The sequence below is a fragment of the Panicum virgatum genome, chromosome 2N (assembly GCF_016808335.1).
Source record: "Panicum virgatum strain AP13 chromosome 2N, P.virgatum_v5, whole genome shotgun sequence".
NCBI classification, from domain to species: domain Eukaryota; kingdom Viridiplantae; phylum Streptophyta; class Magnoliopsida; order Poales; family Poaceae; genus Panicum; species Panicum virgatum.
In genome coordinates this window covers 66,477,894-66,500,672 of record NC_053146.1, presented here as the reverse complement: position 1 = coordinate 66,500,672, position 22,779 = coordinate 66,477,894, and the positions used below count along the sequence as shown (strand labels likewise).

At 45.6% G+C, this 22,779-nt stretch overlaps 4 protein-coding genes and 1 long non-coding RNA gene across 7 annotated transcripts; 1 reads left to right on the top strand and 4 right to left on the bottom strand.

Moving 5' to 3' along the window:
• Positions 1–2,206: 2,206 nt before the first annotated feature.
• Positions 2,207–4,377, bottom strand: LOC120661925 (RNA-binding protein CP29B, chloroplastic-like). Its single transcript, XM_039940938.1, has 4 exons — positions 3,932–4,377; positions 3,496–3,597; positions 2,664–2,972; positions 2,207–2,569 (listed from the first exon to the last, which is right to left on the bottom strand). The coding sequence occupies exons 1-4, from the start codon at positions 4,253–4,255 to the stop codon at positions 2,507–2,509; spliced, it is 798 nt and encodes a 265-aa protein (XP_039796872.1). The 5' UTR covers positions 4,256–4,377; the 3' UTR covers positions 2,207–2,506.
• A 288-nt stretch (positions 4,378–4,665) lies between these two features.
• LOC120661924 (exosome complex component RRP41-like) lies at positions 4,666–8,103 on the bottom strand. Of its 3 annotated transcripts, XM_039940936.1 has the most exons (8): positions 7,803–8,101; positions 7,325–7,403; positions 6,793–6,831; positions 6,175–6,238; positions 5,984–6,104; positions 5,380–5,468; positions 5,146–5,295; positions 4,666–5,069 (listed from the first exon to the last, which is right to left on the bottom strand). In XM_039940936.1, exons 1-8 carry the CDS (start codon positions 7,954–7,956, stop codon positions 4,980–4,982), a joined length of 786 nt encoding a protein of 261 aa, XP_039796870.1. In that variant the 5' UTR covers positions 7,957–8,101; the 3' UTR covers positions 4,666–4,979. The 3 variants fall into 3 exon arrangements, with proteins under 3 accessions (XP_039796870.1, XP_039796868.1, XP_039796871.1); XM_039940934.1 differs by having other exon boundaries at positions 4,666–5,295; positions 7,803–8,103; XM_039940937.1 differs by lacking the exon at positions 7,803–8,101 and having other exon boundaries at positions 7,325–7,416.
• A 1,544-nt stretch (positions 8,104–9,647) lies between these two features.
• Positions 9,648–10,700, bottom strand: LOC120661923 (probable calcium-binding protein CML46). Its single transcript, XM_039940933.1, has one exon. It carries the CDS (start codon positions 10,497–10,499, stop codon positions 9,894–9,896), a length of 606 nt encoding a protein of 201 aa, XP_039796867.1. The 5' UTR covers positions 10,500–10,700; the 3' UTR covers positions 9,648–9,893.
• Positions 10,701–16,682: 5,982 nt separating this feature from the next.
• LOC120661922 lies at positions 16,683–18,136 on the top strand. Its single transcript, XR_005670135.1, has 3 exons — positions 16,683–16,945; positions 17,056–17,117; positions 17,700–18,136. It is a non-coding gene; the product is annotated as an uncharacterized LOC120661922 (long non-coding RNA).
• Positions 18,137–18,893: 757 nt separating this feature from the next.
• Positions 18,894–22,013, bottom strand: LOC120661920. The gene is made up of 4 exons (XM_039940932.1): positions 21,767–22,013; positions 21,274–21,489; positions 20,779–20,996; positions 18,894–19,807 (listed from the first exon to the last, which is right to left on the bottom strand). The coding sequence occupies exons 1-4, from the start codon at positions 21,927–21,929 to the stop codon at positions 19,382–19,384; spliced, it is 1,023 nt and encodes a 340-aa protein (XP_039796866.1). The 5' UTR covers positions 21,930–22,013; the 3' UTR covers positions 18,894–19,381.
• Positions 22,014–22,779: the final 766 nt, after the last annotated feature.

Sequence of the window (22,779 nt, the reverse complement as noted above, 5' to 3'; positions counted from 1 at the left end):
GATTGTCGGATCAGCGCATTTTTAACGGCCGAGATATGGCTGGAGCCTGGAGGAGCCAAGCACAGCAGACGCGGCAGGGCAACGACATTTACTGAACATTTTTTTTGTATTGATGAACCGTGGATAATAAACTAATATTGCGTGTTTCGCGTTGCTGTTATTTTCAGTGCAATGGCATATGGTATGAATGCTAGATCTTCTCTCGGTATCCACTTTTTTTCTTTGCCATGAAAAAACCCACTGATTTTTCTTACGTTTTCAGTCGTGTTTCACCATACTGCAGGGTTTTTGATTGAAAACTGGCAGTATATCTATCATTTTTTTTCTTTTCAGTACTTTTGTAGCACCAAAGTTCTTTGTGATCTCATTTTGATTGGACCAAAAATGACAGATTTGAGGATAAAAAATTATCCGGACCGATTCAGGCATCTCACGTTTAAACCAGACCAAGTATGGCACGATTGAGTAACCAGGCCCGCAGGTACAGCACAAGTTATGCCATCCTAGGCGCTCCGTGCCAACCCGTCAGCCATTACCAGCTGAGTGTACAGTCATAACAAGTACTCAATAAAAAACACGGATCGTCACGGATAGTCAGATACATCTTAAGCAGATCTTGCACATAAATCACAAAGCACAAGTTCATATACCTTTGAGCTATAACACAAGTTCAGATACCTCATGTCTTGTACATGCATACATCACATGATTCACATGATACAAGTTTCATCTCAGATCGTCTCTTAGGAGGAGGGAAGGAGGGTAGAGGAGCAGTGGCCGGCAGGGAAGAAGCTGCCCCAGCCCCCAGAAGAAGGCCAGGAGCGAGAGACAGGAGACATTAATCATCTCAGAAGTACAAATGCATCTGCGAATCGGACACCAGCTCGTCACACAGTGGCTGTGTTTAGTTTCGCGAAAAATTTCCAAAAATTTTCAATAATGCACATCACATCGAATCTTACGATACATGTATGGAGTATTAAATATAGTTAAAAAATATAACTAATTATACAGTTTGGTTGTAAATGACGAGACGAATCTTTTGAGACTAATTACTCCATAGTTGGACAATAGTTGACAAATAAAACCAAAACGTGCTACAACAACTTTTTCGCAAACTTTTCGCAAACTAAACACACCCAGTAGGCCGAATAAGCAATGATGGTACTGTCTTATCCTGAGCGATTAAGTACATGTCCTCAGAATCAACAGCCCCCTTCACTTTTAGCTCAGTGTGTGTTTAGTTCATTTTACATTTTGCGTTTTTTCATTTTTATAAGGGAATCTTCAACATTTGAAGTACCAAATGTAGACTAATTGCAAAACTAATTATAGATCTCGTCTGTAAACTACGAGACGAATCTAATGAGCCTAATCAATCCATCATTAGAGAATGTTCACTGTAGCATTACTGTAGCAATTTAGTGTCTAATCACATCCTAATTAGACTTATTAAATTCGTCTCGTGATTTACAGTCCATTTGTATAATGCAATTTATTTTTCGACTATATTTAGTACACCATGTATGTGATTTACAAATTTTTTGCGTTTTGCCTTTTGGCATCTAAACACGGCCTCAGCGTGAATGGTCACAGGCTCGTTCATCCCAACAGCACGAATAGGACCAGTCAGTACCAGAGGATTCTGTGCAACATCATTAGATAAATATAGTCAGTCAGGACCAAATATGTATCCAGTGCAACAAAAGTAGATAAATAGTAGGTAAACACAGACAAGCAAACTGCATGTAAATGTACACAAAAGATGAAAGAAAAATAGCATCTTACTGCAGTAGGGGGGGGGGGGGGGGGGCGCTGAAACATGCCACTGAGACAAAAAAAAAATTGAGGGGGGTGGGGGGTTATACGCAAGCACTAAGGCATGATTTCAGGGTTGCTGCTCTAAAACTGTCGATCAAAGATTCCAGGATTGAGCAAGATAAGAGCAGACGACCCTCATGTTGAAAGCAGTCATGAATGTCAGTTCACTCCTATCAATCTTTGACAGCTCCATTTTTTCTCATAAATTATTTAGAGTTACATTATCTATGATATTAAGGGGGTTTTTTTGGCATTATAGCTGTCATAAAAAGTGCACTAACTAAAGATAAATTTCAGAAGAGAAGATGGAAGGGAGATCTGAATTGTCAGTTCCGTGGTTCAGCTGAAAAAAATAACTGAATTTATTTTCCAGAAGGATCATACATGACACATACCATCACGAACATTCAGAAAAAAAAGTTAGATCATAACACATATGTTCTTGACCGATGCTATGTACGCATGCGGGGACAAGAATATTTCTACTTCTTTTTGAAAGCGCAATGAACATAAGAGCGTTTGTGTTCATTGCAGTCTGGGAAATTCTCCCGGTATACAACAATTTCACTTCCAGCCCCCATCATCCGAATCTTCATTTTACTCATAATATGGTGGCAATAATAGAAGCTAGGAACTAACACTTGGCGAAACACACTATTAACCTCTAAATCACCATCATGAAATTTCAAAATTGGCGTCTCGGCTTTGATTCCGCAACCGTGACTCGGATCTGTCTGCCATCCAAGTCCTGCATTACAATACAACACTCAGTTAGCACATCTTCTAGGTGAAATAACAATGTACACAAGATACACAAAAAATAAAGACAATGTAGAACTTACGATGCCATCGAGGTTTGATATGGCATTGTTGACCTCCTCAGTGGTACGATAGGTGACAAAACCAAATCCCCTTGACCTGCCGCTTTCCCTATCGTAGATGACCTTAGCATCAAGCACCTGCCCTTGCTCGCTGAACAGGTTCTCAAGCGTCGAGTTGTCGACACCCCATGCGAGATTCCCCACATAGACCTTGTTTGCTGAATCTGCAAAGCTTCCACCGCCACCACCGCCTCTTGGTGCTCTTGGTGCGGAGTCATCTCTAGGCGGCGGTGGCCCGGAGTTCACCCTCAGTGGTCTTCCTTGAAATGTCTGTTTAAGAGGCAAGGCTAATTAGTCAGGACTCAGGAGTTCAATCTGCAATGTGATGCACCATGCATGCAGTAGACGCAAAATTCAGTTGCAAACAGCTAGCACAAAGCTACTACGTACTCCCTCCATTCCAAATTATAGGCTGTTTTGACTTTTATAGATAGTACATAAATTTTGCCATGCACATAGACATACGCAATAATAGATACATAACAAAAACTATGTATTTATAGTTTGCCAATACGACCTAGAATTTGGAATGGAGGGAGTACTAAAATGTTCAGTTAATTCATATTTCAAGCTTTTTAACAATGCATACTTCGCTGCAAACCAAACATATGAAAGTCTTAATGATCAGCACAAAACATCGACATTGCATTATTACAATGCCGACACTACTTCTTTTACGTGCTATATCATTTTTCTTTCTTCAATTATAAAAAAAAAATCTTCAATTAGGTAGCTCATCTGCTCCAGAAGCATACCAGGAGAAAGGTAGACTAAAACATGGAAGTATACTCACATAACCATTGAATTGCTCAACAGCGGCTCCAGCTGCTTGAGCTGAGGACATTGTCACGAACCCAAATCCACGGCTTCGTCCAGTCATTCTATCATATACAACCTGGAAAACAGTTACGAATTCTTAGAATAATGAAACACAGAAGGTTCGCTCACTGCATGCAGCTCTGTTGGACTTGAGAATTTGTAATGTTTGTGTCGATTTGTGGTCGTAATTACAAGGACATAGGTTCAAATACTTAAAACAACACGTAACATTGACCCGGACTAAATTCGGTCAAGTTGTCCAGTGCTGCAGCCTCCAGTTCAATTCCAGTGACCATATAACACTGAGCAGAATTTTTCAAATTTTTAATTTAAAATTATTCTAAGTTTAGCGAACTGACCATATGTGAGACTAATTACACAGACGGAGAGGTAAACAAACTCATATATACCTCGACCATCTCGACGGAGCCGGCCTGCTCAAAGAGCCCGGCGAGCTGCGCGCTGTCGACGCTGAACGGCAGGTTTCCGACGAACAGCTTCAGGTCCTCGGAGAACTCCTCGGCTCCCTCATCCTCCTGCTCCGCGCCCTCGGTCTCGTACTCTGACGAGACCGCGACGGCCACGGGCTCGAACACCCGCCTTCCCGGCGCCGACACAGCGAGCAGCGGCAGCCTGAAGGGGAGGAAGGCGGAGGCCGCGGTTGCGGCGGGTTTCGGGGAGGATAGGGCGAGGAAGCTGGTTGAAAGGGAGGTGGAGAAGAGCGCGGCGGCCATGACGCTCGCTCGGGATGGGGTGGGATGAGGATTTGGATGGAGATAAGGTTCCGGGGCTTGGAAAGCTGGAGGTGAAGGACGAGGGCACGGGAGGAGGGTTTATATGCTGCACGGGAAGATGGGGGAACGGCTTGCGCCAAGCTGTTCGGATATTTGTCAGAATCGAGATATTTTTGTGTCGCTGGGAAGAGGATTAGGAATGTGTGACCCACTGTCAGTGTAGGTAAGAGGCTGAGAAGCCAGCCGACTGACGAGCTGCTACCGCGCAGTCGGCAACGTAGAGCCGTGAACTACGCCAACCCACTTTATTCTGTTCAATATTTTCTTCACTATTCTGATAAAAATGCAGGGATTTTACATGTAATAGTATAATTCATGTAGTAAGTCATGTGACGTTGGTCGTTGCCACATCCAAAATATACTAAAACTGCATTGAAAAAAAAAAGATTTTGCCCTCAAGCCTAAAATAAATGTCACGATCTTAAGAATCCATACATAGTAGAGCAACAATTTTACAGTACAGAGAAAACGTATAGAAGATTCATGACCCAAGGTTAGAAGTCAAGAGTACATTACACGACGGAAAACTTCTTCCATGACAGAAATAATAAATCAATCACTATAACCATATATGCCCACTCAAACATCAGGACTATCAGCCTCCCTTGCCTACAGATTTTTTGTACAGCTAAGGATAGTTGTTGCAAGTGTTGCCTCAGCAATGTCATTCGCTCGTCAAGGTGGCAGTACCCTTCAAGCGGTCACGCAGTATGTCACCAAGCTTACTGCAAGCATCCATGCAAAGCTCTACCGCCTGTTGATGAACATAACAAAATGTTACCAATTGCAACAGATATACTACCTATGTTAGTGCAGTAGGTAGCGTATACATTGGTGATTTTTCCATCACTCCACTCTCTAGTGAGTGTGAGTTGGGTTATCTCCTTGCGGGCTAGCATGAAAGCTACCATGAGGCTTCCATCTTGCCATGCTTCCTCATCTGAGGTTGGATCGATGACGATGTTCTTTCCGAAACAGGACTGGCACAATGAAGTAAAATGTGATCATCCTCAAGTTTAACTGATGGTCAAGTATGATAGAACAGAGACAACATGGAGCCATACCACGGATACAGATGTAACAAGGTCACACATCATTATTCCAGCATCTGCCAGTGCAAGACTAGCACATGATATAATGATGGGCAGATCACCTGAAATGAAACAACTGCTAGTAAGGTCCAACATAGTTCAGATCTTTTTTTAGCAAACAAACTCATGCAGAAAAATTTAGTCACGTAAGAAAGGTTTCCACTGAAACAATACAGTTAAGATGAGATGCACAATAACATACTGTCATGGTCATACTGTAAAATTGTCACTTTTGGTGAAAAAATGGTGAATCATTATTTTACGCTAGCAAATAAGTATGTTACGGCCTTATCAACTAAAAACACAAATAAGCGCACTCAATTTTGCAGAGCAAGTAAATACTAGATATAAATGGCATGTTCAAACTGGTAGTTATTAGTTACAACTAAGCGCTGACTCTATCTCATAAGCTCAACAATATGAGACTCTAGAATCTTAGAAAGATGTTACTACTTCTTAGTGCTGAACAGAATTTCAACGTTTTTAAATGAGCACTGAACTAAAATTTCCTTAACAAAATACAAGGTCTACTGTACTATACATATCACCAAAAGCAAAGGCTAGGATAGTATCATACTGCCACCAGACTCAAGAACCAAGGCAAAAACATCAACAGTAGTCTTTGGAAAAGTGTGTAACATTACAGCGCCTTCCAAAGCTTTACGAAGCATTGATGAGTACTCTTTGTTGTCTGCTCCCTGGGAAGTCTAAAAATACCTTCCAGCAGATGATCCAAACAGAGAAACAAGAGGTAAGTAAACAGTGTACCTGTCCACGCACTGGAGTGGCAAATGTTGTATAGCTCACGTTGCAATTGAGCCTACCAACATCGATGTACACATGGTTCCGCTAGCCGCTAGGCGCTAGGCGGATTCTAGGCGCTGACCCTCAGCCTAGCGCCTAGGCGGGATTAATCGCGCCTAGGCGTTGCTAGGCGTTTTGCTAGGCGTTCTATATCCATTCATATTTTACCTACAAAAGTCTATTAGAAAAGAAAAAAACAGGACACATGTGGGCCAAATATTACATAAAAGGCCCATAAAACAGCCCAAGCCCAATTTGTACAGCAACCTTATCTCTAAGGGACCTCATCCCAACCCTATCCCTTCCACCGCACGGTGATTTCCCGACCGCGCCGGTCGCGGTCCCCGTCCCAGCCTCCTCCGCGCCGTCGCCGCCCCCGTCCCAGCCTCCTCCGGGCCGTCGCCACCCCCGCCCCCGCCTCCTCCGCGCCGGTCGCCACCTCCGCCGCCCCCGTCCCCGCCTCCTCCGCGCCGGTCGCCACCTCCGCCCGCCTAGATGGGCGACTACCCCCATAGGCGAGGCGACGGCCCAGCGCGCAGTCGCGCCTAATCGCTAGCTAATCGACGCCTAGCGGAACAGGGGCTGTACATCATTGCTTTCTTACTTTCTCTTGGCCCAAACCTACAGAGGTAATCATTAAACAAAGATGAACAATTAATCAATAAGACAGGTTCAAATAAGTACAGAATCTAACAAGTTGTCAAGTTCATAAACAAGATAGGAAACTAAAACATTCAGTGCTAAGAAGCACATAATAATGCCCAAGAAATTTCTTCGGTGAGCAATAGTTAACCTTATAGCTAAATACCATTAGTGATTATAGAGCATAAGTAACATACAACTAAATCACGATTAGGCACTTCAATGGCAAGAAACACTGGTGCTTATTAACTTGCATGCCTACTTCAGTTGGCTCTAACTTGCTAATATTTAGCTACAAACACACCACTATAAATCTTCAATAAGACAAATTCTACACTTGTAGTAAGTAATGAAACACGAGGCTATATTGCTGTACAGAATACATTGAAGTAATGAAACACAACTTCACATCATGATATCGAAAACATAAAACAACTGAATAGTAGGTGCAATTACATGATGTTACACTTACACTGATACAATGACCTTTGTCTTCCCAAACTCCGCATAAGCAGACCCTGATGCAGCCGTAGTTAGCCCTGTTTGCATAACTGCAAGACGCATTTTAAATCATAACTGTATCCTACACACAAATCAAACTGACTAATTTAAACCCCACAGAACACTGCTTCATTCATAGTTTCATATCGATATTGATGCAGAATTGCATAGGCAGGAAACTACATTAGGAATTTAGGATAAATGACTCGGTGCAAAAACTTGAAGAGGCATGGAATCCAACCATTTGAAACAAAATAACAAAACAAAGGTTAAAACCAGATGAATGGCATATCCGCATGGCATCAGACATGCCCCCACTCCTCACGCATAACGTCGAACACCATATGTATGGGTTAGGCGAGAGCAGACCGAAGGTAGCACAATCATTCTAACGAGGTGGCGCTACACAGGAGCAAGAACGCAGCCGAGGTTGGGGAGCGGGGAGTTACACGCTGGCCGGCAGTCGTGGAAGGAGCGTCCGTCGGCGCGGGGCCAGTCGGCATCCTCGGCGAGGAGGCGCCGCAGCTCCTCCCTCTTCTCCCGCCGCTTGCCCCCCGCCGCAGCCGCCGGGGAATACGTCCCTGCCCCCGCCTGCGCCGACATCGCCGGATACAACGCGCGCGCCGCCGCCGGTGGCCTGGTCGAACAACAGCGGCGGAACGGAGACCCCGCGCCCGACTAGCTGGAGAGTGGAGACGTGTGCTTCGATGGACTTGTTCCTCCCGTGTGGCCGTGTGGCTTTTTCTAGGGTTTTGGGTAAACTTGGACCTATGGGCCAGCCTTCCATTACAACATAAAATTAGGCCCAGGCCGTGTTTGGCTGAGGCAACGAAAAAAATTTCACAAAAAGATGAATGCATGCATGGAGTACTAAACGAAGTTTATTTGTAAAATTTTTTCACGGATGAGTGTAATTTTTTGAGACGAATCTAATGACGGTAATTAATCTATGATTTGCTACATTGATGCTACAGTAACCATCCTCTAATCGTGCGGTCAAAGACCTCATTAGATTGGTCTCGTGAATTTACCAAAGATCCTGCTGGTGATTTTGTAATTAGACTTTATTTAATACTCTAAAAAAAAATTTCAGCCTAGCAGCAGCGTGTACAATGAAGTTAAAAATATGGCCCATGCAGTATCGAACCTGCGACCTTTCGCGTTATAAGAACGACGCTCTAACCAACTGAGCTAATAGGCTGGTGTGGGAGAAAGGCAACTCATTAGGTATAATATGTATCTTCAAGCCAACCGCCGATAGGATTGATGATGCCGAGAAGGCGCAGCCGCAATATGCCAAGGAATCGTATCCCGCACACGCACGAGGAAATTAGTCGCTTTATTTATGCCGCGTGGAGTGAAGATTACTGCATATCTCGCGCATGCCAACCACGATCAGAATCTCGGGAGAAAAGGCAACCATTACCTAGACTCCTCCCCCCCCCCCCCCCCCCCCCGACTAGCACGATGCTCATACGTTGCCACGGTATGCGGATTTGTATAAGATCATCAATTTTGTGCCCTTTTTATCCATGTACAGGTTGTGCCATGACCGGAGGAGACAGTTGATTGTCCAATTTCTGGTTGGAATTTCGATTGATTTGTCCAGAGATTAGGATTTCAATTGATTCAGCCAGGTTCCAATTAAAATTTCGATTGACAGATAAAGAAAATATCGCTTGCTTTAGAAATAGTAGAGATAGAAATACAGATTGATAGCAAGCGAGAATATAAACACCCTCGTGAGTCATGAGGTCATAGACGTGCGCACCTCGCCTGCAGGCCACCGGCGCCCGGCACCGATGTTTCCCGTCAGCCTCCAAGCCGTCGACACCCGTGCTGGGCTGTCTGTGCTAGCGATCGTCCCCTCCTGCCTCGTTACGTCCTCCGGCTTGGCCCGGTCCGGGCACGTCGGTGTCAGCAAGTTTCCACAGCGGCAGCGGCCAACTCCCTGGGAAGCTTCCTGGAACACGGCCGCAGGCCAGCACCCTCTGGAGTCTGGATCTGGCCGGCACCAGCAGGAGAAGGAAACATCATCAAAACTTCAAAAGTTGTGACCTGATGAAACGGACCGGACCGGACCAAACTCGGCGAATTTTTCGGTAGGGTCCCAAACAATGCTTGAATGTAGAAATTGTTGCTCGTGATTTTGACCCCAATTCGCGGAAACTTTAGGCGCGCGTGGTAGACTACGAACAGTGAGTTCCATGCTCCAACACACGGATTGACTTCTACATGCCGTTCAAGGAAATTTTATGATCCAAGGCATTCAGGAATCATCGGGCACAGTAGAGGATCTTTGCAACGGGGCAAATTAGTTCCATTTATCTGTTTCCTTAGCTTGGGAATTAGTGCGTTAATCGCTGCACAGTTCATCCACCCCCGACTCATGGCAGGAGGAAAAAAACACACGCGAGAACCAACACCGTTCGTCTCTCCGAGGACACGCACTCACTACTCTCACATCTCCTGCCACGAGCTGAGTCGACGAAAAGAAAGGGGAAAAAATGAAGTAAATGGTCAGTTCCTCCGGCTGGATCTCAACACAAGCCGTTCTCGAGGAAGCTGACGAACTGGAACAGGGTCATCCGGCCGTCCCTGCCGCCGCCGGCCGCGGCGATCATGGCGCGGCACGCGGCGGCGTCCTCCCGCACGCCGAGCCTCGCCAGGGCGCCCTGCAGGTCGGCCGCGCTGATGAACCCGTCGCGGTCGGCGTCGAACACCGCGAAGGCTCTCCGCACCTCCGCGAAGCTCGGCTCCTCGGCGTCGAACAGCCGAGCCACCTCGTCCTGGCCCATGGCGGGCGCGAGGCCCTCGCCGCGGCCGGCCGCCGCGAGGCCGATCGCGCCCATGATCGCCTCCACCTCCTCCTTGCTCAGCGCGGCGTCCTCCGCCGCCTCCTCCTCCTCCGCCGCCTCGGCGGCGGCGACGGGCAGGTCGCCGCTAGCAGGCGAGGCGCTGTACGCGCACTTGGACGGGACGAGCGACCTCGCCAGCGCGTGCAGCAGCGAGGAGTGGCTCCGCACGAACGCCGACGCCGCGGCGCCGAGGAAGGTGAGCAGGTACGGGATGAGCAGGAGCGGCTCCCGGAACGAGAGCACCCGGCGCAGGAGCGGTCGCACCGTCGCGTTCCTCTGATCAGCCATCGATGATCTTGGATCGAGCTTACTCTGTGGTCGGTCTGTAGTGTAGACGAGCTAGAAGAAGGAGCCTTTGCTCCGAATGCTACAGGTTGCTGCGATGGTGGTGCGCCGGGGTTCTTGTTGGAGGAACGGTGGGGGAGGGAGGCGAGCTTTATATGACCCGCGGGGGAGGGCAAGCTAGGGGGGGTACGAATATTGCGAGGTGCGACCAGGCCTGGGTGCGACAGCTTTGGCGGGGAGAGGGAGGAAGGTGACTTGAATTGAATGGTGGCGTCGGCTCGGCTGGGCGCAGGGGGAGGAAGGTGCCCGTCTCCTTCCGCGAAGTACTTGGGGCTGCCAGGGATAGCTAGCTTACGTGACCACTTGGGCTGCACAATGCCCTCAACAAATTTGGTAAAAAGTGGCGTGGAATATCGTGGGCGCGAGCTAGAAAATGTGAGGAAACTGGTAGGGGTGGGTGCGGGTTCAATTCGTGTGGATGCATCGGTTGACACTGCGCCCCCCCCCCCCCCCCCCCCCCCCCCGCTCGGCAGCTTCCGGGAAAGCGTCGTGTGCTTCGGCTAGCCGGCAGTGTGCTAGCTACGTAGCACACACTTCCCAAACTGATCCGACTAGATCTGAGTCGTCCATGGATTCGTTTTTTGGATGTTGCTGTTGCGAGGGGCCTGCCGCTGTGATGGTGTGATCACGACGTGCTTGGCATGAAGACGGTGAGACTATGTTCGGATAAGTGACAAGTCAGTCGTGCCGTGCGTGGATCGGAGCTTCCTTATATGAGAGTGAAAATGCAAGCGAGTTTCCTATCGTCTCGGGCGTAATTGGTGTGGAAATGTGAAGCCTTCAACCGTCCGTACGGATGAGACAAACCAGCAGGCGGTGTGAAAATAAGAAACGCGCTCGTGCTGAATTGTTTGGTTTGGGAGCGTGGGATAGATTGAGCCTTTGCACAGTCGACAATCCAAGTCCTGAGTTCATACACAAAAATTCCAGTCGCTAGGTAGCTGACAGCAAGTATATATATAGTACTCTAGTCGATCCAAAATACGTGTCTTCTAGCGTACCTTTATGATCTATGGGATGAATTTCGAATAACCATAATCAAGTAATTTGAATTTTTTTTGGTGAATTTACCACATCATCTATTGTTATTTTCTCGATTTATGGGACTATTTATGTATTAACAATCAAAGCTAAAACCAGTTATACTGACATGGATCATGCATAAAGTGTGAAACAATATGTGCAGCTTTTTTTTGTCCACCACAATGTGCAGTCGTCATCACATGAGATGCTAAGCAGGTTGCTTAGCATCGCAGAGTTACATAGTACTCACTCCGTTCCAAATTATAAGGTATTTCAAGAATTTTGGAGAGTCAAACCATCTCAATGTTTGATCAAAATTATAGAGAGAAACACAAAAATTTATGACATCAAATAGATATATTATGAAAATATAACTAACAAAGGATCTAATGATACTTAATTGGTATTGTAAATGTTATTATATTATTGTATAAATTTGATCAAACTTGAAAAAAATTTGACTCTTCAAGATTTTTAGAATGATTTATAATTTAAAACGGATGAGTACTAGTATAAAGCATACATAAATGCAATACAAGTGACCATTAGCTGTCCTGTCCGTCCCTCGCCGGCCCGGCAAAGAGAATCCCCATCGAAATTACTACGTCATCCCAGGCTCGCAGCCAGAACTGCCGACGTGCAAACTACCCTGGCTCGCAAGAGCATCCGGATCGCACGCCCGCACGTCGGTAAGCACACTCGATTAGTAGCTGATTAATCAAAGTGATTAGCCATAGATTAGGGGCGCCCCTGCCCCTCTTGTTGCCCTCCCATTCCAGGCGGGGTTCGGTAAATTTCGCGTACGTTTTTCGAGAAGAGAATCTCATATGCATGGAGTACTAAATGAAGTCTATTTGCAAAATTTTTTCAGGGACGGGTGTAACTTTTCACAATGAATCTAATGACGATAATTAATTGATGATTTGCTACAGTGATGCTACAGTAATCATCATCTAATCGCGCGGTCAAAGACCTCATTAGATTCGTCTCGCGATTTACAGAGTTGTGAAAGTGGTTTTATAATTAGACTTAATTTAATACTCTAAATCAGTGGTCAAAGTAGGGTGAAAATTTTTTCACCCTACAACCAAACACGGCCCCAATTCTTTATCGCTGCACGTACGCTTGATCCGGATCTGGTGTCGGGCGGGGCCAGGGCTTAGCGCTAACCAAGTTTGGGCGAATGGCCTCGCTGGCCGGTACGTGTGTCGGGGCGCTGTCCCGGCTCGTCAGGGTCAGTACAAAACGTCGCATCGCTAGCTGCTTGGGTTAACGTGAGCGTGAAAAGACGAGCCCCTCTTGCTCGACGCCGTACGTGTGTTCGCGTACGTCATGGACACGATCTGGCGCCGCCACGTGCGTGCCCCCATCTCCTTGCTGGACGGTCTAGCTGGCATCACGCCGCGCGCGGTAACACCCAGATCTGATCGAGCACGAGCTTGTTACGATAGCTAAGTGACTGGCTAAGTGAGAGTTAACTAGTGGGTTTTATGTTACGAACAGGGAGCAAGCATGATGCTTGAACTGGACTGGACGGGAACAGGGGCTTGCAAGTTGCGAGACAGCGAAGCACTGTTCGGCAGATCGACAGCTATGGCGGCCTACATAATTTGGAGTGTAGTTCATTTCTTTATTTTTTGAAAAAAAAACATTTTGCCATACATGCATGCTGCTGCTGTTTTTGAACAAGAAAATTCAGAATTTGAACATTGGCGCGAATTTTCCGTGTGCGCACGAGCGTTGTCGGGTAGTATACGGTGGCTGGAGAATCTTGACGGCGGAAACAATTGGGAGGGAGTGGCAGGCCGGCAGGAAATGACGCTGAAGGTTTGGGGGCTTGAACGAGTACGGACGGCGGCGCTGCGTGTTAGACGGACTGCGTTGTCGGTCGGAGGCTACGGAGAGGCTCAGAACCAGACGCGAGCTGCGAGCAGCAGCCGGCCGGAGCATCCTGGTCCTGATTAACTATTGTCGGTTAAGGAATTAATCTTCGGTGACCGTCCCAGAGAAAATACACCTGAAATAGCGCACAGGGCCGTGTCAAACTAACATTATGTGGAGTACGCATCGGTTTGCTCGTCTACCTGGGATTTTTTTTTTGACGCCAAGCAGATCCGGCTGATGAAACGGGAAGAAAGGAAGAGCAGTGCAGGCTGCTAACCACGACGACAGGGACGTGATCCATGGGCAGTGGCTGCACAGACGCATGGAGTGGAAGAAGGGAGTGGAATATCCTGGCCAAATCCCGACCGCCTGTCGCAATCAAAACCGTGCGAGGGAGGGAGCTTGACTTGAGAGATAGAGGCTCTATTTTTTCCATCAATTTTTTTTAGCCTCTGTCACATCAAAAAGAATCTTATCATTTATGAATATCAAATAAAATTTATTTATAAAATCTTTTTAACAGATGTGTGCTAATTTACGAGACGAATCTAATGAGCCTAATTAATCCACGATTTGCTATAGTGGTGCTACAGTAACAATCCGCTAATTACGGATTAATATACTTCATTAGATTTGTCTCGCAATTTAGCCACAGAATTCTGCAATTAGTTTTATAATCAGATTTTATTTTATATTAATAAATATTAAAATTATCTTGAATGTGACATAATCTAAAATTTAGCTCTTGAAACCAAACAACCCCAGAGTTAGTCTATTCGGTACGGGGAATCAATGCTCCGGACCGAATAGTTATCTCTCAACGGTTACAGCAACCCCGTCTCCACTGACCGGCGCCCGGCTTTGCCACGAAAGCGTCCAGTCCAGCGCCCTGCGCGGCTGGGTCCATCCGCTCCACCGGCGCTTGCGCTTCTGACCTGGTGGCGGCCTGGCGGGTGCCTCCTCGCTCGGGTGCTCGCCTTTTCTACCGTTAGTCCTCTTGGGAGAATCGGACAGGAGGAAGGACGGCGGCTTGACTCTGCACTTGTGCAGGAGGCTTCCGAGAAACGGGGTCCATGCGATTCCAGCGAAGGTTTTTTTTTTCCATTCCAGTGAAGCTTCATCGCTGTTTAGTTCCAAACCAGAAAAATTTTGGATGTCAAATCGCATGTTTGACCAAATGTCGGGAGGGTTTTTCGGACACTAATTAAAAAACTAATTTCAAAACTCACTTGGAAACCGCGAGACGAATCTTTTGAGACCTTTGACCGCATCATTAGCACATGTGGGTTATTGTAGCACTTATGGCTAATCATGTATTAATTAGGCTCAAAAGATTCGTCTCGCCGTGTACATCCAAACTGTGTAATTAGTTTTATTATTTAATTATATTTATTGCTTCATACATGTGTTCAAAGGGAAGGTGAAAATTTTTGGTAACTAAACAGCTCCTAAATTGGAAAAATTAGACACACAAACCGGTAGGATAGCGTTCGGCTCTTGGGCCGCATGAGACGGAACTAAATGGGCCAGAATTCTGTGGCGAGCGGAGGCCCACTGCTGAGCCTCTAACACACGTGCGCTTCTTTCGTTGTGTGTGCTGGCCTGCTGGGCTTGCTCTGGGGCTATCGAGCCCGGGAAAGTTTCCGCTCTTCTTTTCTTTTCACCGATATATCTCTTGTTATTCTTTTTTGAAATATCATTTTTATTGATATTTAGCTGCTTTTGTGTTTCGTTTGTCATGCCAAAGCTGTAGGAATCGCTGCTGAAGAGAGGATACGTATGTTTTCTCGTCGACAGCTGGTGGATGCGATCCTCTTCTTCGTCGGCGTCAATAAATCCACTTCGAAAAACTCAATGGCTTCAATACATGTATGAATTTCTAGGCACGAGCAGATCTACAATTTCTAGGCACAAGCAAACCTAAAATCTCTAGGCCCAAGCAAAATTGGATGAGTTTCTCTTTTTCGTAGTACAGTAACTCTTTTGAGCGCCTTTGCCGTCGCCGTGCGCCCGTGCTGCAACAGCAACACTAGGCAGCAGGTTAGCACCAGTAGTGAAAAACCAACGCAGACCTCTGGATCCCATTACCTCAGTGTCCTCACGGCCACAACTTCACACTGGATAATTAAGCATGCATTAGATTTTGTACAGGTGCTCAGTCCCGAATCTGAAAAAAAAAAGACTGACTATATATATATATATTTTTTTTTGAGGGGGTAGAGTATCCCCCACCTGAACTGACTATAACTTCTTGCAGGAAACTGCACGTTCATTCCACAGAAGGTGTTTGATTAATTGTGCGCGGAGTCCACAAACAACTCAACGCGTAGTTCAGCGCTTGTTTTCAGCCGCTAGCTCGTTGAGGCCTCCAAAGGTCAGAACTCAGAAGCAATCTCTCGCTTACATCAACTTGACAGCTGCTTTACAAACCAAACCGCATGATGAACACGGTTGACCTTATCGCCTCTTCTGCCTTCATCCTAGTGGCCACCATCCCATTTTTTGTTGTCTCCTCGAATCCTATGTAGTCGTATCACGTATAAAAGCCAGTGGCATGAGCTAAAAAAACAAAGACACTGACCATATATATCTCCAAAAGTAACGTATTTTATTTCGTTCTTTTTTCTGAAAGCCTGTAGCCTGATGATATGATGCTCATTACTTGACCATATACTATAGCAGGAAGCAACTCGTGCCACTCATTCCAATGACAAACACCAACGTAGAAAACTGTAAGAAAATCACCAGCAGATTATATTAATCAAGCTGGCAGTACTAGGATTCACATCATTCTCTTGCATTGGGTCATGAACTAGACGCGAGTGTGACTGTGACCCAATCATGGTTTTAAATCGCCGGCTAACATATTTAGTGGCAAGGCTACCGTTACGGCATTTAGCGGGCTATAGCTGGTTTTAGCGGGCTAAATACCATAGCAATTGTCTTTCCTGGAAGCTATAGCCGTCTATAGCGGAAGCTATAGCCGGCTATTTAGAACCTTGGACCCAATGCAAAGAAGAATGGTGCCGGGCGTGTCAGAAGATGCAGAGATCTTGAGATGCTACCCTTGATTTAGTGCCGTGCCCCGTGCAGCAAGATTGTCTACATTTGCGGCTCCGATCTACTACCGCTAGCAGCTAGGGCTGTGACTCTTATCTTTTGCAAGACCAGTGAACACAGCCATGTTAGGTAGGCGGCCAATTGCGTTTGTGGTGATGGGCGTCAGAAAAAGACTCCTTTTTCTCCGTGCGTTTTCCTTTCCAGTGCTCTATGATTAGGTGTCGACTGTCCAACACGCAAGACGGCGGCCACACCATGGCCTCGCAGGTCGCAGCTATTTAATCCGGACGCATCGTCAAGCCAAGAGTCAGGCACGCTCCTGGAGATGGAAACCATGGCGAGGCTGGCAGCCGGCCGGTTGCTGTTGATCCTGCTCGCTCTCCATCTCCTCGTCGCGTCCGTTCATGCAACTCGTTTCACAAGTAATTCACCCCCAAATATTGTCTTCTTCTTATTCGTCTGTTTCACGAGTAGATGTTCTTTGTGGACTGGTGTCTGAACTTTGGTTGTGCTATTGTTGATGTGGGTGAAGGGGGCTTCAGAGCGAGTATGGTTGAGGCTCCAGCGTTAGAGGGCGCTGAAGATGCAGCAGAGGTACTTGTCTACTAGTTCCAGTAGTACAAATAAACTGCTTATAGATTTAGCTGCTTAATTTTGTTATTCACAGCCTAACGAATTTTAATCAGTCTGTTGAATTACTTGTGTCTTTGTATAGTGTGGGCTAAGCACAGAAACAGTAAATTGATTGAGAGTTTGAGATCTTAAGCTGCAATATGCAAGCACTTGAAAGTGTGATTCGAGTTCATCATTGGTGTATTGAATTATGAGTCAACTCACGGATACTTAAAGGTCAAACAATGATGATATGGCATACTTGTAAGACTGAAACATGTTCAGAAGCACACTTGAAACAGTAAAAGCATGTTCATGTATAAGTTATGCTAGACCTTTAGAGAAACCTCGGCACTGGTTGTACATTACTCTATCTGCCTAAGTACAGCTCAAATTAGCCATTCCCCTGAACTAACCATATGAAGCATGAACATGTTCAGATCATTCTTCTGTAGTTCTTTGTAACGTATGTTCAGAAGAAAAAAAACACACTACCTGATTGAGTTCAAGCGATCCATTCCTCTAGAACTGATCTTATTACTGCTTGATCACAAAATATTGCAGGACAATTGGAGAAATGACACATGGGTTGAAGATGTGTTTGGAAGGATGGCTTTGCAGGTAACTGACTACCCTGGTTCAGGCCCGAATGATCGTCACACGCCCAAAGCCCCGGGCCCATGATCAATGACAAAGACAAATCGCCAGCTATTGCTGAACCGTGATGATGTGTACAGAGATTAGAAAACTCATCATCGGTTGTCTATCAGCTAGTAAAATAATAGCAAGCTTCAAGTGTAAATTTGTAGTGTGAACTTTTCGTTAAGATTTGTAGCCTGACTCCTGCCTGAATTCTTGCGTAGTAGCATCACAGTCCAAGGAACTACATAGTATGCTCTCTATTTGAGAGCAGGGTTCGATGATTATTCTGCTACTTATATTAAGAATTGTATATGATTGAAGTATCTGCAAATTCACTGGATAGACAGGTGCACACTAAACTTTAAACTTTGATCAGCTGTTCAGTTTTCTCAAATGGGGGTCCCCTATCCACACCGATCCAATTTGCTAGTCTTGATGAAACGTGAAGGAAATAAGATCAACTATAACTTTTTGCAGAAAACTGCATATTCATTTCACAAAAGTTGTTTAATTGTGTTTTCAACCACTCGTTGAGGTCTCCAAGGGTCAGAAGCAATCACTCGCTTACATCAACTTGACAGCTGCTTTACAAACCAAACTGCATGATAAACATAGTTGACCTTATCGGCTCATCATGCCTTCATCATAGTGGCCACCCTTCCATTTTCTGCTATCTCCTCGAATCCTATATTCCTATGTAGTCGTGTTACGTATAAATGCCAGTGGCATGAGCTCAAAAACAATGACGTCTGACCACATATTCCTCGAAAAGACACAATATTCTCGTTCTTTTTCAGAAATCCTGCTGGTGCTTATTGCGTGACCAGACACCAGAGATAGCAGGAAGCAACTCGAAGAATGGTGCCCTCAGCAGAGGCAGAGAAATTGGGATGCTACTCTTCTATCAGACCCAAACGAGCTATCGTTTCTTCAAACAATTTTATTCTTTTACAATTTGAACTTGCAAGTCATTTAATAGGCCAAGTAGTTACCATTAGACACGGCACCGGACATAACCATTTGATACCATTAGACACGGCACCGGACATAAACCATTTCTTTGTCTATATCCTTCCGTTGCCTCAAAATAATTGTCACCCAAAAATAGCTCAAATGTACAGAGATGTAGTGATGCAGTCTATTATCATGTTTGCAGAAAAATACTTGTACATAAAGAAACATCCAGCTTTGCCCACACAGAATCACAAGAAGCCAACATCATTATATCTTATTTCAGTACACAGTACCACTTCAGACTCGACACCTAAAATACATAAGTAGCACTTCAAACGCAACACCTACAAGGCTACAATACATAATACCACTTCAGATGCAATAGCTAATGCTCCACCATTTTGAAAATTATGGAAATACCATTTCACATCAGAAACACCGAAGTTCCGGATGACTCGACACCAGTGACCAGGCCACAATAACGTCCATTTTACAAAACCCAATGTCAAGCGTACCAAAGCTTCTACCTGTTTCCTTAGCACTGAATTCCTCCCAAGTTTTCACAATATTGTTATCATCTTGCCATGCATTGACAGAAACTTTCAGTTTGCTTTTAACTTCAACAGAAACAACACGACGAGAAAGCTCTATCACACCATCAACCATGGCAGGCTTCTCATCTCCAAAACTAAGCAGGACAATTTCCTTGTCATTAACACTGGTGTTACCACCAATAGCAAGCACTTTATCTTCACAATCAGAACTGACCATACAGGCAGCAAACTGGCCGTGAAACCATCTTGCCATGAGCCATCAACAACTCGAACAGATATTGTGGCCTCAACAGAGAAATTAATATGCCCAAGTGTAAGCTCCAGTGTGCTAAACTTGCTAGTCCAAGTTCGATGGAGCAGGCATGAATTTACCCTAGTGAAGCATTGTATTACCTCAGCATGGAAGCATAAGGTTTTATCCTCGAGTTCAGAAGGGCCCTTCACTTTTAGGTAAACCTCGATGGTCACAGGATCCCACAACAGCACAGCACGGGTAGGACCTGTGAGCACTAAATATGGATCCTGCATGCAACAATTAAATAAAAATGTGACCCTAAGTGCAAGGAAAGAAAAGAAAGATTCAGCACTGAAGTGCATGGCATAAAGCATGAATGGTGCATATACTATCAAATGTAAGATAAAAATGCTAGCTGAATCCACTATTGACAACAATGGCATGATATTTGTTCTGTGCAAACAATCATAGTATAGTTCAATAAAATGTGCCTTATGCAGATTTCCGAGAAAGCCTTGCAAACAAAGCCTGAAAAGTTCTCAGGCCAATAGATGGGGGGTGGGGGTGGGTTGAGGGGGTACTCTAAAGCACATGAATACGAGAATATGACAATATTTTAACAGATATAGAACGAGAAAATGGAGTCAAGAGACCTTCTATGTGTTGTGGGGATCATGTAACTTGAGTTCCCAACCATCAATATTTTAACAGAGATAGAAGGAGAAAATGGAGTCAGGAGGGTCTTCTATGTGTTGTGGGGATTATGTAAAGGGCCTTCAGGCCTCGAGTTCCCATCTCCCTAGTAAGTGTGTTGTATCAATATGATGAGGTAAGAACTTCAGTAAGTGTGTTGTATCAATATTTAGTTGAGCCTAACGAGTGAGTGTGGCATTCAGTTCAGTAATTAGTTGAGACTAACTAGTGCTACAAAGATGGTTATTTCGTTGCATTGCATACATGTATGTACGATCAAACCCACAGATATAAGCTATATGAACTTCCTTAGGGCAATGAAGCCTGATATAACACCGAAAGAAAAGCCTCATCTATAAGCTTCATCAATGAAACTAAATTTGTTAACCTTGTGGGCCTACAGGTTAAATGGCATAGTAATTAACTAATCGCACAGTTGCTTGGTAATGAAAGAATGATATACAAATGCAGGCAGTTGCTGGAAGTTGGTGCATGATGCATCAGGCAGAACTGCAGAAGTGCAGCTATGCAACCAAAACATTAAATGAAAAGGTTTAGTGTGAACCTTCCCAGTGATGGTTTGGCAGTCATCCCTTGAGCGTTGGAAGATAATATTCCGATTTTGATCAACTGAGTCGCGTATGGCAACCAGACCAAACACGTCGAGAGGCCACTGGAAGCCTCCTATTCCTGCAATCTTGGCTGAAAATATCTGTAGAGTATGGCAGGGGTAGAGTCTTCCAACCGGAGGGTCATCGGTAAAGCGCATAGGGGGTATAAGAGCTGCACGTAGTAGGAGATTTTAATTAGTTTAAGATCGAGTTCAATAACAGCAATAATGATAACAAGATAACAACAATACTCAGCATGTGCAGGTACGAGTTACGATCAGATTATTTCAGCTATTGTTGCTTACAGGTCGAGCTCTGATCCTATATTAATCAGAGACCCATCAGACATCAGAAGTATGTTAAATAATAACTACATCTATCGCGATCCAAAGTCAACCTAATTAGTGAGGGTATAGATAGATAGATGCAAGATATATTCGAGAACTCACTGGTATCCTCGAAGGAACCGAAATTTCCGGACCACAGGTAGTTCCATCTTTTGCGGAATCGGAGAGCCTCACGGTCCGGGTCGTCGTCGTCCTCATCATCCTCCGACCAGGCAGCCGCCGCCTCCTTCTGGGATGCCGTCGCCAGATCCACCTTCCTCCTAGACGCTTTCGTTTCCGCATGCTCCGTGTCCCTCCTCACTGGCCGTGCCGCGTAAGGTCAGTCCTAATGCAGACTCCGCTCACTGAGTCTAAACCTCACAGACTCCATCATAACAAACTATACTTCCGAATACAAAGTGTGTTACTTTAATTTATATAGCCCACTTATCTCTCATATTCATTCTTGATTTGCGTGAAGAGTTGGAGTCTAAATAAGACTTGGAGTCTTGATTTCTCTCCCTCTCTCTTCTATAAATATACTGTCATATCAGCAAAACACAATAAATAAGTGATTTAGACTTCGTGGTAGAGTTTGGATTGGAACTGCCCTAACATTGCTCCAAACTATCCCAAAACGCTTCGTCACTAGCTATACGTGCAAGGATCTGCTTGTCCTCGAATTCATGTGCCAGGATCTGGTGGGATTCTACCTCAGGATCACGGGAGTTTCTCTTCCCGAGGGCCTCCCTCATCAACACCTCGTTCGTCTTCTCCATCTCCCACGGAACGGAAGGGGGAAGGGTAACGATTTTACTCGCCGCCGCCGCTCTGGACTCTGGGTTTGAAACCCAATTTACTGTGTTCATCAAGTAGAAATTAAGTTTGAATAAAACTGTGTACAGAATCTGGATTTTATTTGAAACTTCTTGGAATTTATTTTAACAGGTTTGTTCGAATTTCGGGATACACGGAGAAATTCCAATTCTATTCGTCAGTTCGGGTCAATCCCTCACCCGACCTTTTTTTTTTCTCTCACTTTCTCTGGGTCTGGCTTAATCCAGCGTGATCTGCTAGCCCACGAGCATATTCTACTGGCGCGAAGCTGGGAGCGTCACCCCATCCGGCCGTGGTGAGAAGAAAGGTAACCACACCCGTTCCGTTCATGGTCGTTGTTCCCCTCTTTTACCACCTGCGGCCACGGCCGCGGTGCCATATAAACGGGACCCGTTTCGTTCAAACCCGTGGTGAAAGACCATATTGCCCTGCGGCGAAACCGCGAAAACCCCTCCAAAACCCCCAAAAGCTCACCGAGTCACCGTCATTGGAGCATTCTGCATTCTGGTGAGCCGCCATGAGCCGATCAAGCGCTCCTTGGTGATCACGTATGAAGTGCGGGACAAGGAAGGGGACCGGCACCACCAAGAGATGCGATCGGCAGCAAATTGACGGCCGGCTTTTCATGTAAGAACCCACCCATCCCCTCCCCCTGCTTGCCCTAGGACGCTTGTAGCACCAGCTAGAAAGTGCGCCGTCAGCACTTTTACTCGCCGCCGTCCACCACCACAGTACTATTGGGTGGCTGGGTGCAGTAGTGAAGCGAGCTAGTTCACCGCTTTCGTCAATCAC